The sequence below is a fragment of the Bubalus bubalis genome, chromosome 12 (assembly GCF_019923935.1).
Source record: "Bubalus bubalis isolate 160015118507 breed Murrah chromosome 12, NDDB_SH_1, whole genome shotgun sequence".
NCBI classification, from domain to species: Eukaryota; Metazoa; Chordata; class Mammalia; order Artiodactyla; family Bovidae; genus Bubalus; species Bubalus bubalis.
The window spans coordinates 32,353,586-32,369,407 of record NC_059168.1 but is presented as its reverse complement, the minus strand read 5'-3'; the positions used below and the strand labels follow the sequence as shown (position 1 = coordinate 32,369,407).

Below are 15,822 nucleotides of genomic sequence, written 5' to 3'. Positions count from 1 at the left end.
GCACTCCAAGTCCTTGCTCTAACTGCCTTATGCTCCCTGTTTTAAGAAAAGAGAAAACTTCTTATACCACTTCATTTATCTGCTTCTGGTTGATGGCTCCCAAGCCAGGTCTTCCAGGCCTAGCATTCCTGAGTCCCCGGTTCATATCATCTGATACCTAAAGGACACTCCTACTCAAATTACACATGTTGAATGTTAAATACAATTTCTTCTCTTCTCTCCAGATTATTGCTATTTCACATTCTCTCATCTCCTAGCCTGAATGTCTAATATTTTTGGACTTCTCATTGCCTTTGGAAAAAAAAATAGTCACAAATTCTATCATGTTGCTCAAGGCTCTCCTTTGACTTTTCTCATCCAACATTATTTACCATGGTCCTTTTGAAAATTCTTCTTTTCTAGTCTATTCTGGCCTTTTGTGTTCTTTCTTGAATGCTGTTTTAATGTTGTCTTCCTGGTATATTTGTGCTGTCCCCCATGTTTGGTGTGTGCATCATCCCAAAGTAATGCATCCTATATTTTCTTTTGATTTAAACTCTTTCATAATATTCCAGCTTACAGTCGATGGCCATAAAATCCTTCTATTTCTCTGATTTTATCAGGCACATTTAGCCTGAACCTTACAACCTGGCCCTGGGTATTCACAGAATTCTTCTGTCTCAGTCTATTTATGTCAAATTAAAAGATATGCATTAAACAACTGTCCTGTTTATGTAACCAGGTTTAATGCTGCTAGGATTCAAATGGAGTATATCAAAGAATCTTCTCAAGGTGCTTCTTGGATAGTGCAAGGCACACTTCAAGTACACAAATGCCTCTAAACTAAGTCAAGGAAAATAAGACTTGTGTGTTGATATCTTACCACTCTAATTATACTAGAAACAAGGGGAGAACTTAGACCTCTTATTCTTCTGTATTTCTCAGCACAGGTCAGCATAGAGTGAGGTACACTGTCGATGGATAATTCTTACCACACACACCAACACTGCCATACCGTAGCAGTCGTGTGCTGAGGACACTCTGTACCCAATGCTTGCATGCATTCTAAGTGATTCTCACAGCCTGACAGGGTGGGCATTATTAACCCATTTCACAGATGAAAAATCTTGACTCTTGAAAAAGTTGTATAACTTAATGTACCTACACTGAGGCAATCAGTAAATGGCAGAACCAGGGTCTGTAGCCAGATATAACTAAAAAGCTTGTGTACTATTTCCTGCTCATTACTGCCCAGCTACTGGGAAACAGATTCTTGTGGTATCATTTCAGGTCATTCTACAGATAATATTCTCGAGAGGGGACTGTTACACACACCCCCTACACACATGCATTCCACTCTAGTGCCACAGATCAGGGTTTCTTGATATATATCTGGCTTTGTACATGTTCTTTGTATCTTCTTTTGCCCCAGCTCCATCATTTCCTTGTCAGTTCTATATATGGCCTACTTAAAGAATACTAATGAAAATCAACCAGTCACTCATAGATTGAAGAAAGAATAAAAGCATAGCCTGAAGTCCATAGGAAACTTACTCTTACTAGATGTCCATCCTGGGTATCATTCACACACTGGATCTTTAAAAACACCCAACTTCCTTTCCATGCACAGGATTTTGCCTTCAAGATCCCATTAGTGCTAATGGGTCATTTTCCTTCCATCATCTTAAGGATCAAAAGGAGAAGCTGCATCTTTGATGAACTCTAATGCTACACAGGGCTCAAGCCACTTAAAGGTTTCCTTTGTTCTCTTCCTATGGAAACCCACCGGGGCCTTGAGACCACCGTCTGCTATATGAAGAGTTTATAAAGACTGTATTAAGTGGCAGTGCTAAGTGCAGCTTCAGTAATGAAAATGAGAATGAATCCCCTGCTTATAAAGCCAAACTCGTCCACCTTGCTTTGTCCGAGGCTTGTATCCTGCATGGCTTGAATCAATATTTTCTGCTCTTTAACAGCACAAGAGAAAGATTACTAGTTCTCTTCAATAAGCTTTAAAAAGTTATTTGGGAAAGTGTCCTAATAGGAAAAAAGTAGGACATAGTAGGAAGTGGGGAATGGAAGTAAGTGCATTTTAGAATTAGCTCTCTCCCCTTGTGTTGCCTTGCCATTCTTTCTTTTCTTTTCTTTTCTACATGACTTCAACCCATCAGCTGACTGACACTATTTAGTGCTCACTGTGCTTGTAGCCCAGTACTAGGCACCGAGGGAGAATTGAAAACAAAGACACAGTCTCTATCCTCGAGGAGGTTATAGTCAGAAAGAGGAGGGACTTCCCTGGCAGTCCCGTGGCTAAGACTCCAAGCTTCCAATATAGGGGATGTGGGTTTGACCCCTGGTTGAGGAACCAAGATCCCACATGCCATGTGGTACAGTCAAAAAATAAAATAAAGAAATTGAAAAGAAAGAAGAAAATTGATTATCATATATATAGCATCCCATACATAACTTTCAGTACTAAGTTCTACAGCCTGAAGCAGTGCCAAGAATTCTTCATTCAGCTACCACTGTTCTCCAATACCACATTCAGTAGACCTAGAGGAAAACTGAAATTTCCTAACAAATTTATTTCAATACATGAATGTAGGAAGTAGGTCCTTGCACTTGACATCTAACAGCATAAATCAGCCTACTATCTCAGATGAGCAACAAAGACACTTGTCTCTGTTTTTCTAGAACTCACCTTGGTTTCTGTTTGGAGCTCTGATTCTTTGACTTAGTGAATATCTAACCTCAGGAACTTTTCATTCTTTCATTTCCCTGGGATTATTTCTAGATTATTTGGAGGTAGAAGACTTCCACTGTACCAATATTCTGGGAATAGAGAGAGATTGCACAAGAGCTAGTGTGACATAATCTATACTCACAGCATAGGTGCCGACTGACTTGCTACTCACCATCTGTATTCTTCGTGTGCATAACCTCCTCAGTGTTAGTCTCTTAGTCGAGTCTGACTCTTTGTGACCTCTAAGGACTGTACCCTGCCAGGCTCCTCTGTCCATGGAATTCTCCAGGTAAGAATACTGGAGTGAGTTGCCATGCCCTCCTCCAGGGATCTTCCTGACCCAGGGATCAAACCTGGGTCTCCTGCATTGCAAGAGGATGCTTTACTGTCTGCACCACTGGGGAAGCCGTCCTCAGACCAGCCCTTTTCTGCTCTTCCCTGTGCTACTCTGGGAATTGTTCTGTTGCTTCCATACCATGTGGGATATGGAAAGCTCTGTGAGGTTCCCTAAGCTCTCAGCATGTCTAAATCTACCCTGCAGCTTTTTCTTCTTGAAGATTACACTGCTGCTTCTGGGTTCTCTTGAGGAAATGCCACTGATCATTATTACTTTCCTCAGCGTACTTGAGGTTTTGACACCCACCAGACCTCACATCAGAACACTGCTCCTACTGCTGCTAAGTCACTTCAGTCGTGTCCGACTCTGTGCGACCCATAGATGGCAGCCCACCAGGCTCCGCCGTCCCTGGGATTCTCCAGGCGAGAACGCTGGAGTGGGTTGCCATTTCCTTCTCCAATGCATGAAGGTGAAAAGGGAAAGTGAAGTCGCTCAGTTGTGTCCGACTCTTAGCGACCCCATGGACTGCAGCCTACAAGGCTCCTCCGTCCATGGGATTTTCCAGGCAAGAGTATTGGAGTGGGTTGCCATTGCCTTCTCCACATCAGAATACTATGTCCTCTTTTTGGGAATGACTATGTTCACACTTCTTCTCCTCCAACTTTCTCTCCTGCTTGCCCACATGAGGGACAGGAAAGCTTTACTCATCTCATGTAATTGCCATTATATTCTTTTTCACTCCTTTAAAAGCCTTGAATTTTAAGGATCAAATACATAAGGACAACTTCTTTATGTCTTTGGTTTCTGATCCATATCCCTTCTTTGAAGTAAGTAAAACACAATCACTTGAAATGTGGGAGAAAAGACTAAGAGAAAGGAAATGTGGAAGAAAAAATCATGTATTTCAAAGGTAGTATCCTGTTTTAGACCAAAAGCATGGTATCCTTTAATATTAGGAATCTTGGTTAATAATCAATAGGTGTTTTCTTCTATTTAGGAAGTAGCAAAAGTAAACACACCCAGTACCTTCAGTACAAATCATGGAGGATCTATGGCATCCTAGTTTAGTATTTTGAGCTTTAGTTAGTGGGTCAGGGACCTAAGTTCTCAGTTTTTATGGCTCAATGACTATAAACAAGCTCAATTTACGTATCAATACAACCCAGGAATATTCTATGTGTTGCTTTTTACCCTGCTTACCAAGATAGCTTATTACTGTTTTGTGGATGGTGACAGGAGACACAGTTTCTGGGTCAGACACCAAGGCTTTTATTACTCATGACTCAGCAATCAGAGTGAGCATCAGCGTGTAGTTCTCCTCACTCCCAGGTCTCATGAAAACAATACAAAGGGGCCCGGAAAACATTAAGAATGTAGGAGTTCTGTATTACAGTGGGAGATGGTATCAGGGTGTCATGAGAGTTAAATAAAATGGTTAAGGTGAGACAGAAAATTCAAATGACAATGCAAACTCAAAGAACTAAGTAGCTAAATAGAATATGTTACCAGGACTTAAAAACATGAGTAGTATATCAAGGAAATTTGTGGTGACCCTCCTTATGTTTTGCACTGATTAAGTGTCTACTAGAGTTAGTTAGTTACATCTACTCAATGCTATCCAGATAGGGTGATAGAAAGGAATAGAATCAAACTTGGATTACAATCTCTTTTTTTAAAGTAGTAGTTCATTAAATTTGGAAGTCTCAAACCTAGAGACATGAAGATGAGAAAGCAAAGCAAAATGTCCCACTAGAAACTGTAATAAAATTGGGGGAAAGTTATTGATGCTTTGTTAAATGATCCCAGAACAGCTTAACGAATTCAAAGTGGTGTACCTTTACATAAAAATGAATAAATAAATACTTGAAAGGGGGTGGAATTTTCAGGTATATACAGTGTACTATGGGATTGAGTTGGTGAATAAGATAGGTACAAGCAAGGATAATAGATTTAAGCATAATAGAAAAGGCAATTTTAGACATTAGACATTTAGAATTTGTTGAGCTTCTAGTTAACAGAAAAACCTAGAATTCTCTAAGCAGAAGGTAGATTTGATAATACTAGCACCTTCTAACATCTACTACATGTTTTCATTCTGATGCTCTCCATTATTTTATCTTTTAATCCTCACACAGTCCTATAGGATACACTTTATTGTTCCCATGTAAGAAATGAGGTTATTAACTATCAGAGAATTTTTTTTTTAAGTGCTCAAAGCCATGGAGTTGGTAAATAATAACTTCGATTTTAATTCAGGGGCCTCTTCATGGCCCATGTTGCCCATTTGGCCACACTGTATTAATTAGTTTTCTGTGGTACTAGCTTCTAGAAATTTCTTCTAGTGCTGATGTATTAGTCAAACACTTCTACTGTTTTCTACTTTTAAGAAAATAGTTATAAATTTTATTAATTTTGAAAATTAATTTAATGAAAAATAAACCTTACTATTTATTTTTCCTGTCCTACTGTTGGTTAAACTCAATGACAAATTACTTTTGTGACCCAAATTTTTGTCTTCCTACAGGTGACTTGTATATAGGAGGAGTGGCCAAAGAAACATACAAATCATTGCCAAAGCTCGTCCATGCTAAGGAGGGCTTTCAAGGCTGCCTGGCATCGGTTGATCTAAATGGGCGGCTTCCAGACCTCATCTCAGATGCTCTTTTCTGCAATGGACAGATTGAGAGAGGATGTGAAGGTATTAGATCTTCGTTATTACACTCAAAATAATTCTAATTCCACCTATAAATGAGAACAGATCTCTCTGGCCAGCAAAATGTTCATTTCTGACAATTGGCCAAATCTCTATTTAAGGCTTAAAAAATCCTTATTCATCCCATACATCTTAAATTTTCTGGACAGTTTGCAAACCTACACTAATGCTCAATAAATTTAAAATTGGAGCTATATCTATGGATCTTGATTTTTCTACTTTGCATTCCATAGTTCATCTCATTAGCGTGCTAATCAGCTCTGCAATGCTTGCTTTATAGCATTTAATAGATACTCCATTTGAACTAGAAAAACATATTTATTCCAGCAAATGTTAATCAACTTGAGACTGGTTTTTTGTTTTTTTTTTGTTTTTTTTTTTTTTTTGAAATCTACATTCAGTAAGACCCAACAAGAAAATAACATTCAGACATTCATTCTCAAATCACTATATGATTTGTGTCTACATGACAGCACAAGTGTCTCCCATATATTATGTTTGTTTTGGCAAAAATTGGTTTCTTCTATTCCCCAAGGCTAATATTCCACACTTCAGAAATGTGCTCAAGTATCTTTTTGTTCTTTTGTGTTCTCTATCAGACTAAGATCTGTAGGAGTACTTTTTGATTGCTGCTTTCATTTTAGATAATTTTCACTTCAACACCTCAGATTGTTTGAGCCATCTCTCCCTCCATAAATGCAATTTAATCACATTATCCTGAATTTTGTAGCTCTGAATGTGTTGCTGCTTCTCCTTTAATGTTGAATACAGTTCGGGCCATTTTGAAAATTTTAGATTCATAATGAAATTTCACATGGGAGAAATGAAGGAAGACATGTGAATTCCTGTCCCCCAGAAGCTTATGAATCATTTCTTCTCAGCCAAAATAATGCTATTAGGTTTAGTAACTACCTACGTACATATAAATTTTTTATTTGAAAATACATTTTTTTTCCTCTTTGCAGTATATATTTTCCTGAAAAGTCAGGTGAAATTCAAACTGTTTTAATCATGCCAGAGAATAAGGTTATTTAATTGAAATCTTTGATGAATTAATTTTTAATGTTTTGCCATATTTCTTTATTTCATATTTTGTAATAACACACTTTTGTAAAACAAAAAGAAACTGTGTGTTTTATTCTTTCATTAATTTAAAAAAGGAAGTAAAATTGTTAAGTGAATAAATTCTCTCTAGTGGATGAATACAGAAATGTGAGACATAACTTTGATCCTTGGAGGTGATCTAATAATCGAAGATATATGTATTTTTTTTAAGTTACTACAAACTCTTCTGAAAATATTTTTCAAAAATAGGCCTTTCTACAAGTTGCTTGATGATTTCTCACCTATAAAGAGATGGTGGGAGCAGACAGACAGAGACACATTCACAGCTAAACACTCACAAGATAGAAAAACAGACACACACACATGACCTCCCACCACTGGCACATAATTGAGTGGGTGAGTGGGAGGGAAAACTAATGAGAAACGTATTGAGAAAGTATATTTACAATAAAATTTGGTGTTATTTTCCATCATAATCTAATGAGCAAATTGGTTAATATGATTGATTGGAATCCTCTTGAGTAATTGTAAACTATGGTTTGAACATCTAAAATCATTCAGTAGATTATATCATTGTTTCCCTCCTTACTTTATCTAGTTTGCTTTACTATCTGAGCTTTAATAATCCTCACCCTCTCTTAACCCCTTTTCCTTTATTTTTAAAATGTTGACATGTTCCTGCCTTCCTGCCTTAATATTTCGCTTTTTTTTTTTTTGCTCCAACATCAAGATTAACAGTTTTTAATTTATGATTATTTCTGTTCTCTGTGGTCCCTAGGAATAATCTCAGATGTGCCTGTCATTGGTTTTTCAGGATCAATTTCTAGATAGTCCATGAATTATTTCTCTAAAGATGATTGTCTTAAGGGGTTTTGAGTTCAAATCACGTCAGAATCACTAAACCCCCGTATTAATATTAACAGAAATAGTATAAATTTGACATCACTTAATAATATCTTCCCATGATTTTCCACCATGTCCACCCAACAAGACCAACACATCTCTAAGCTTTTTTCATGTGAGAAGCCATTGGTTTTCTCACAATAATCACTTGCTGCCTTTCTCTCTAACTTATTTCAATGAGTAATAGTTTATTTTATTTACATGACAAGTGTTAGCTTGCAGATGGAGCTTACCTTGTCCTTTTCCCTTTACATTAATGTTTCTCAACCTGAGCAAGTATTGAAAGCACCTGGAGCATTGTTAAAACCCATGTCACTTGACAATACCCTCAAAGTTTCTGGTTCAGTAGATCTAAGATGGGACTCTAGAATTTATGTTTCTAGCAAGTTCCTAACTTATGCTGATGCTTTTGGCCTTACAACAAACTCTGAAAATTACTGCCTGGAAAGGAATTGACCTGCTTAGATAAGAGAAAATAGAGACTGGCAATGCACCAATAATCAGACTCAATTAAGCTCAATAGTGAGTCAAGATAACTTCTGTACATGGAGTCAGTGAAGCAGCTTTTAGACACATGCATTTACTCATAACATTCAACTCTTGAACTACATTATAAGCTCCAGAAATGCTTCATTATTAAAGCTACCATTGATCAAGCACTGATAACAATGTTTATATATATGCAATTTCATTTAATTCTCAATACTCTAACAGCTAGGTATTATTGGATTATTTTAGAGGAGTAAATTGAGCCTTGAGGCTTTCCTGGAGACTCAGTGGTAAAGAATCTGCTTGCCAATACAGGAGATGCAGGTTCCATCCCTGGGTTAGGAAGAGCCCCTGGAGAAGAAAATGGCAATCTACTCCAGTATTCTTGCCTGGGAAAACCCATGGACAGAGGAGCCTGGCAGGCTACGGTCCATGGAGTGGCAAAAGAGTCAGACATGACTTAGTGACTAAACTAAAAAACAATTTGAGCCTTACAGATGTAACGTGATCTTCCTAATGTCACACAGCAAGTAAGCGGATATGGAAGCTTTGAGCCCAACTTTGTCTTATTTGAAATCCCAGACACCTAAGCACCTTTTTCTATTGTTTCTTTGGTTTCCAGACATTGTCGTTTACCTTCACTTTCCTTTCCTTTTCAAAAATATCCTTATTTTCAAACACTTAGTACAAAAGTCTTTGTGGCTTGCTCCCAATTTTATTCAGTGATAAAATAGAAAGAACATTATAAAACTAAAAAGAAAAATTCAGGGCTTTGTCTCATGCAAATACCTGTCAGTGTTTAAATATTGTTCTAGAAGGTGAGTTCTTTGAAAAATGTGACTTGTCAGGCATAGGCCTGAATGCTCTTGTAATACCTGAAAATATAAAAAACTGTTGTGATAATAAAAACATAATAATAAAGCATATCTTTATGCTCACATAAAGACTTGGCAGACACTCTGAGTGGCTGCTGTACAATATGGAGAGGCAGGTTATTTTTCAAAATTGCAACTTTACCATTTTTAGAGTTTAGCATTATTTTGCAATTCTATTTCTGATAATTTTTACAAAAACAAAAAGATAAAAGCAAAAGCATGGCTCCTCGTCAGTTCTTGTTCCTGTTCTTTTCTTCTGCTGAGCAAATCAGGGGAACCGTATTGTTGATAACAGCCCCTGACCCAAGCTGGGCTTGTGCTCAGGAAGGACTGCACTAAGAAATACTGCTTTAAGATTTTATTTTTTTTTTAACAACCATTAATTATTTTCAGTCTTTAGTACCATGGAATAAAGATCTTACCTCTCACAGACTGGAAAAAAAAACAAAAACTGAGCAATTTAGTGATCCTTGGTTCTTTGATATAATAAGTGAGAAAAACTAGCTATTATTATTATTAAAAGCAACTATTATTTTTGTTATTATTACTCTACTGATTATGATTATGATGATACAATTAGTAGTTACAATACTATGATTTCTAAATTTGTGAATATTCATATAGTTTAGGCTACATTCAATACATTTTATGAAGAATACCATGACTCAGAATTTCTAATAAAAATATATTTGTAAGGAGGATGTTTAAAATTGGCATTTATTAAAACATCAGTTTGTACAAAATCTAATTACAGATAACTCTCATGTATTCGCTAGAGCAGTTACCTCAAAGGCAGTCAGTGTTAATAGCATGTAATTAGTCTGGTATCTATTTTTGTGTTTTCATAAAACCTAAAATTATGTTTGCTAGAAAATATCTTCAGTTTATACTCTAAAGGTATTGAGGTAGATGTTGTTCCCTTTCCACCCATCTCTAAGATAACCCTTACTAGTGAGGTTCTTCTGTAATAAATATTCACAGGGCAGTTTGTGAGAGTGGAAGACAGTTATAAAGGTAGGGAAAATATAGATGTAACTCTGAGACCTGTAAGCAATAAATACCTCGTCTGGTAAAAGCAAAGATAAATACTCCACCTTGCAATCTTGTAAAGGACTTTTCTTGATGGGGAATTATATTGCAATTTGCTTCTTCCATTCTTTACTTTTTCTTTCATCTACTTTAAATGATGTTGTCTACATTCGGATAGTTTGGTCTCACTGTAAGGTCCAAGTGTCGGCAGAGAATGGCTGTCATTACAGTTTTAAACTTTAACTGCAATAGCAAGAGAAAAGACCCAGAGGGGGAAAAAAATAGAAAGGGTCTGATAATGACTATTGTATACATTGTATCTACACATGATAAGTGGGCTGCATGCTTCAGCTAAGCAGGGCAGTCATTTTGGCAATGCATTCATATCTATCCAAGAGAGGAAAACATGCAAAAGCCTTGTTAATTTTCCTTCATTACATGTCATTGGCTCAATTAACCATTTTATGAATACATATGTAGTGAAACTCTAATCAATTATCGCTTTCTCATTTTTGGCTTCTCCTAAGATTTATGGCTGTTAATTATTAATTTGTTTGCTCTACATAGCATTTCTCTCCCCCTTTACAGCAGCATGCTTTTTTGAATCTTCTGTGTTTGCCCATTTCAGTATTGCTTACTAACATTTAATATATTTTGCTTTTTTTTTTTTTTATTTTGCTGACAAAGTTGCATTGATGAAAGCTGACTTGCAAGGTAGATAGCCCTGTGTGTATAAAACAAGACTGAAACCCCATAATACACAGTGGAAACCTCAAAATAACATATCTTATATTTTTGCAGTAACCATTATTTGGGTATAGATTTAATTTTTTTCCTTCTTGAATGCTGTGTAAGAAATTTTATTTTGTAGCATAGTTTGCATAAAGGCTTTCAGTCTTGAATATGTTTGTAGAGTGATTACATTTAATGCTTTGATCATTCTTTTCAGTTCTTTGTTTTTCAGTGTTCTAGTTATGATTCTTTAGAAATAGACTAGCATTTTTTTTCTTGTATGTTAAATGGGGGCGTGTCATTTATACAGGTTTTAATTTTATGTTTGATTGCATGAAATTGTTAAAGCATGTGAATTGATACTTGCCAACATACCTATCCAAAACACCAACAGTCATAACTTTATTCATAGTTTCTGCAGGAAAACTTCTAGAAACTTGCAGGACATTTTTGCACAACTCTCTTCAGTTTTGTTTTTTTTTTTTTTTGCCAATCTTTATCTCAGTTTCATGAAAGTTGTAATCTCCATCTCTCATGGTGTCTCTCCCCATTGGTTAGAAGTTAAGGAGATCCATGCATTTTTCTAAAATCCAAACAGTGAGAGAGAGTTATTGAAGATGGAATGAGATTACCTGCTACCATAATCATACTGGAAGCTATGTGCTTGCTTTTACTATTTGTTGGTTTAGTTGACTATTATAACGTATTTTGTCCTATATTTGAAATTCCAGAAAACCTTCATATGACAGCTTCTCTGTTCTTAATTCAGGTGTGTGAACTAGAACTTTCCAGACTAGTTTGGTCATGTAATTTGAGGTGTTGGCAACTACTGTGTGTGACCTTGCTCATGTGTAACACATTTTTGACTTTTTTAAAGAACCCAAGTTTCTTTTGGGTTGTTTTTCAGGGCCTAGCACAACCTGCCAGGAGGACTCGTGTTCCAACCAAGGGGTGTGCTTGCAGCAGTGGGATGGCTTCAGCTGTGACTGCAGCATGACTTCCTTCAGCGGACCGCTCTGCAATGACCGTGAGTACCCGCGTGTGTACTGATGCTTGTCTTTGCTTCCAGATACTATTTGATACCCCAGTCTAAAGCTAAGAGTCTTTATATTATTCATGAATAAGTTCAATGGTTGTAACCAGGAGAAGCGTTTGATCCTACAGAAAGAACCATTTTGAAATACTGAAGTATTGATCAAAGATGCCATTCCCCAAAATCTGTGATAATGGTTGATCCTTTGGTCTTTGACTCTTCGTTGGAATTTTTTGAACTGCTAGTGAATACCTTGTTGAAAATAATTTTTTCCTTTGTTTTATATGACACTTCTTCCCTAATTTTTGAAAGAGCCTTCATGTTGCTTTCTATTAAGTAATATTTAATTTCATAAGATTCTATCTTGAGAGCTGGAATTTTAGTGAATTAACAGGTCTTGTTATTTTTTTCTCTCTCTACATCTTTTCAAGCCCACACTATCTTTTAAGTTAACAGACAGAATGTTTAAACTTTGTCCTTCAACTATTCTCCCTTATATTTTAGCCACTTGTGTTTCTGTTTTTTCCCCTTCAGTCTCACAATAAGCATGGTAAAGAAACACAGCATTCACAATATATTATGGAATATCTGTGAAAGCCTAATTTATGTGATAGCAGTCTGAATTTTGAGACCAAACTAACTGGCATATGAGATGAAGTTCTGCTTCTTAACTTTCCAATAGGTACTGCTTTACAGTACTTCATCAATATGATAAAAGGGTTTCCTACAAATCATGGCATTCTGCTGTATTGAGAAAATATATCTGACAAAGCCTTCTGTTGTAAAATAGAGTTCCATACTTATGTTGTAAATGCTACTACATTTAAGAAAAGCTCTAGGATGGGATGATGGGAAAGCAGGTGAGATGACTGAAGGTTTGGGCTTCCAAGTTAAAGCTGAGCTTGAGTATGGATTTAAAGAAAGACTAGAGTTTGTTCATTTTGACCTTTATATATTTGAGACTGTTCATGTCAGTAGATATGTGTATGTGTTGAAGATGGAGTCAAAATAAAATATGTTATTGAACTGAGTTGTTGTAGCCTAGCAGTATAGCATGATTTCCTAGCCATTTTTACGTCTCCTATCTGACAGTGAATAAAGAAAGAACAAGCGACTAATACAAAGTAAGCAATACTTGGAGGAGGCATGTAAAGATCACACCACAACAGAAGGAGAACTATTTAGTCTTCATCCTACCAATGACCCCTTCAATTACAAGAATTACAAGAAACCTGAAGCCACAAGCATATATACTAACCATTGCACATTTGCAAACACTGTATTTCAAAAAATCAAACCACTCCTACAAACATTAAGCCACATTTGGAGTTATATAAATAACCTTATGTAAAGACTCAATAATTACTTATATGTACCTAGAGTAAAGCAAATCAAAGAATCTATATATCCTTTTAATAAACACATGTTTGGATATAAATAGAACAGTAACTTCTTTCAGCTGCTCCTGCCCCAGAGAAAATAAAACCAGCTTACTTTCAAGGACAAACAGAAGACTGATAATTTGCTGTGATTTCATTATGACGGTTTAAAAACACTAAATATGATCCTGACACATGTAGCTGAGTGCTTTTTTTCTTTGTTTTTCATGGAACCATTTTGCATTTTGCCAAAGAATTTATCTGCCAAATTTTGTGCTTAGTTTCCATGTTTTACACAATGGTTGTCTCTTGGTTGTGTCAGATTGTGTATCCTCGTATATGAGTTAAGTATAAAGAATTTAATTTTCTCTGTTTATCTGCTAGTTGTTGCTGTTGTTAGTCACTCAGCCGTGTCTGACTCTTTGAAACACCATGAACTGTAGTCTGCCAGGCTTCTCTGTCCATGGAATTTCCGAGGCAAGAATACTGAAGTGGGTTGCCATTTCTGTCTCCGGTGTATTTACTAGACATTTCCTAAAGGAATATCGAGATCCTTGCTTAAGTATCATGCTGTCTGCAGGTCATTTTTTACAGAAAATTATTTGAATGCTGCTCTTGGGTGATAGTAGCGGTGATGACAAGGATAAGGCTATTGGTTATTTTCTTGTAAATAAGGTAACTGTCATTCAATAAATAGGTCTCCTGATATGCCTTTTGCACAAATCAGCATTAAAATGACTTTGGAGGGCTCTCAGAATACATGCATTTTGATTAAATCATTACCTCTTTGTGGGTTTTCTGGGAATGTGAAGTAGTTTTCCTGGTTTATACATTGGTGTTTTGGTGGTGAGGCTATGTAGGTACAGATCAATATTTAAAAGCACATCTTATTTTCATATCTATTTGTAGAAGTTGTCACTATTATACAGGAGTGACAGTTATCCTGAAGACATGCAATTAACAAGCAACAAATGTGGTATGTCGCAGTTTCTTCACTCTTTAAACTCATCAAAATAAACCTTATCTCTGCATCTCACTGCTTTTCTTTAAGTTGTACACATAAGCCAAGTGTGATTCCATTTTAACAAGCTCCTTTTCTGTATAGAGGATGACTTTTAATTTTTAAATAAAGCAAAATACGACATTTTGTTTCTTAATGAAATTTTCTTCTCCAGTTTAGATATTTATCCTTAATTTCTGTGACTGTAGCTGTCAACTGCGTGGAAAACAAACAAATTAAAAAAAGAATGGAAAATAGAAAGAAAACTATTTTTTAAGGAAAGAGAAAGAACATAGCACATTGCAAATGAGATTCCCCTACTCCAATCCCCCATAGACCTTCTAAATGTCATCTCTCTGATAAGTTTCATAGAGTTAGAGTAACTAGAAAAATTTATTTATGTTAGCCTGGAGACATAATTAACAATGGGATGATGGGAATACTTTTTTCCCTTGTAAGTGTAATCTTGGATAAATCATACTAATTAATGAAGTTAAGGGAATCTTTCAAAAAAAGTGGTACTTAGGCTAAGTGGTGCCAAAGGCTATTTTTAAAGAAAAGTGTTTGTGAAGCTCTATCTTTGCTGGAAAGTTGCCATCTAAATAACCTACTCAATTGACAAAAATAATTGCTCTGAGGGTGTATGTGTTTGTGCATGTGTGGAGGGTGCTGCATGTACTCCTTAATTCTTCCATATCTATACCATATTTTCAGTTCAGTTCAGTCACTCAGTCATGTCCGACTCTTTGTGACCCCATGAATTTGCAGCACACTCGGCCTCCCTGTCCATCACCAACTCCCAGAGTTCACTCAAACTCATGTCCATCGAGTGGTGATGCCATCCAGCCATCTCATCCTCTGTCGTCCCCTTCTCCTCCTGCCCTCAATCCCTCCCAGCATCAGAGTCTTTTCCAATGAGTCAACTCTTCGCATGAGGTGGCCAAAGTACTGGAGTTTCAGCTTTAGCATCATTCCTTCCAAAGAAATCCCAGGGCTGATCTCCTTTAGGATGGACTGATTGGATCTCCTTGCAGTCCAAGGGACTCTCAAGAGTCTTCTCCAACACCACAGTTCAAAAGCATCAATTCTTCAGCACTCAGCTTTCTTCACAGTCCAACTCTCACATCCATACATGACCACTGGAAAAACCATAGCCTTGACTAGACGGACCTTTGTTGGCAAAGTAATGTCTCTGCTTTTAAATATGCTATCTAGGTTGGTCATAACTTTCCTTCCAAGCAGTAAGCGTCTTTTAATTTCATGGCTGCAGTCACCACCTGCAGTGATTTTGGAGCCCCAAAAAATAAAGTCTGACACAGTTTCCACTGTTTCCCCATCTATTTCCCATGAAGTGATGGGACCAGATGCCATGATCTTCGTTTTCTGAATGTTGAGCTTTAAGCCAACTTTTTCACTCTCCTCTTTCTCCCCAGTATAATTTTTCTGGCTCATTGTAGCAATATCTGGTTGAGTTTCCCCCTTCTCATCCCTCCCTCATCCAGTCCATCCTATGCCTCCAGTTTTGTTCTTTCTTCCTGTTCTCCC

At 36.7% G+C, this 15,822-nt stretch overlaps 1 protein-coding gene across 24 annotated transcripts in view; it reads left to right on the top strand.

The window, feature by feature from the left end:
• The window catches only part of NRXN1 (neurexin 1), a 1,220,650-nt gene that overhangs the window by 616,040 nt on the left and 588,788 nt on the right, over positions 1 to 15,822 (top strand). For all 24 annotated transcript variants that reach the window (XM_025262312.3, XM_025262311.3, XM_025262309.3 and 21 more), the window contains 2 exons: positions 5,584 to 5,757; positions 11,773 to 11,892. In XM_025262312.3, the coding sequence (XP_025118097.1) occupies positions 5,584 to 5,757; positions 11,773 to 11,892 (294 nt within the window). The remainder of the gene's footprint in view (positions 1 to 5,583; positions 5,758 to 11,772; positions 11,893 to 15,822) is intronic.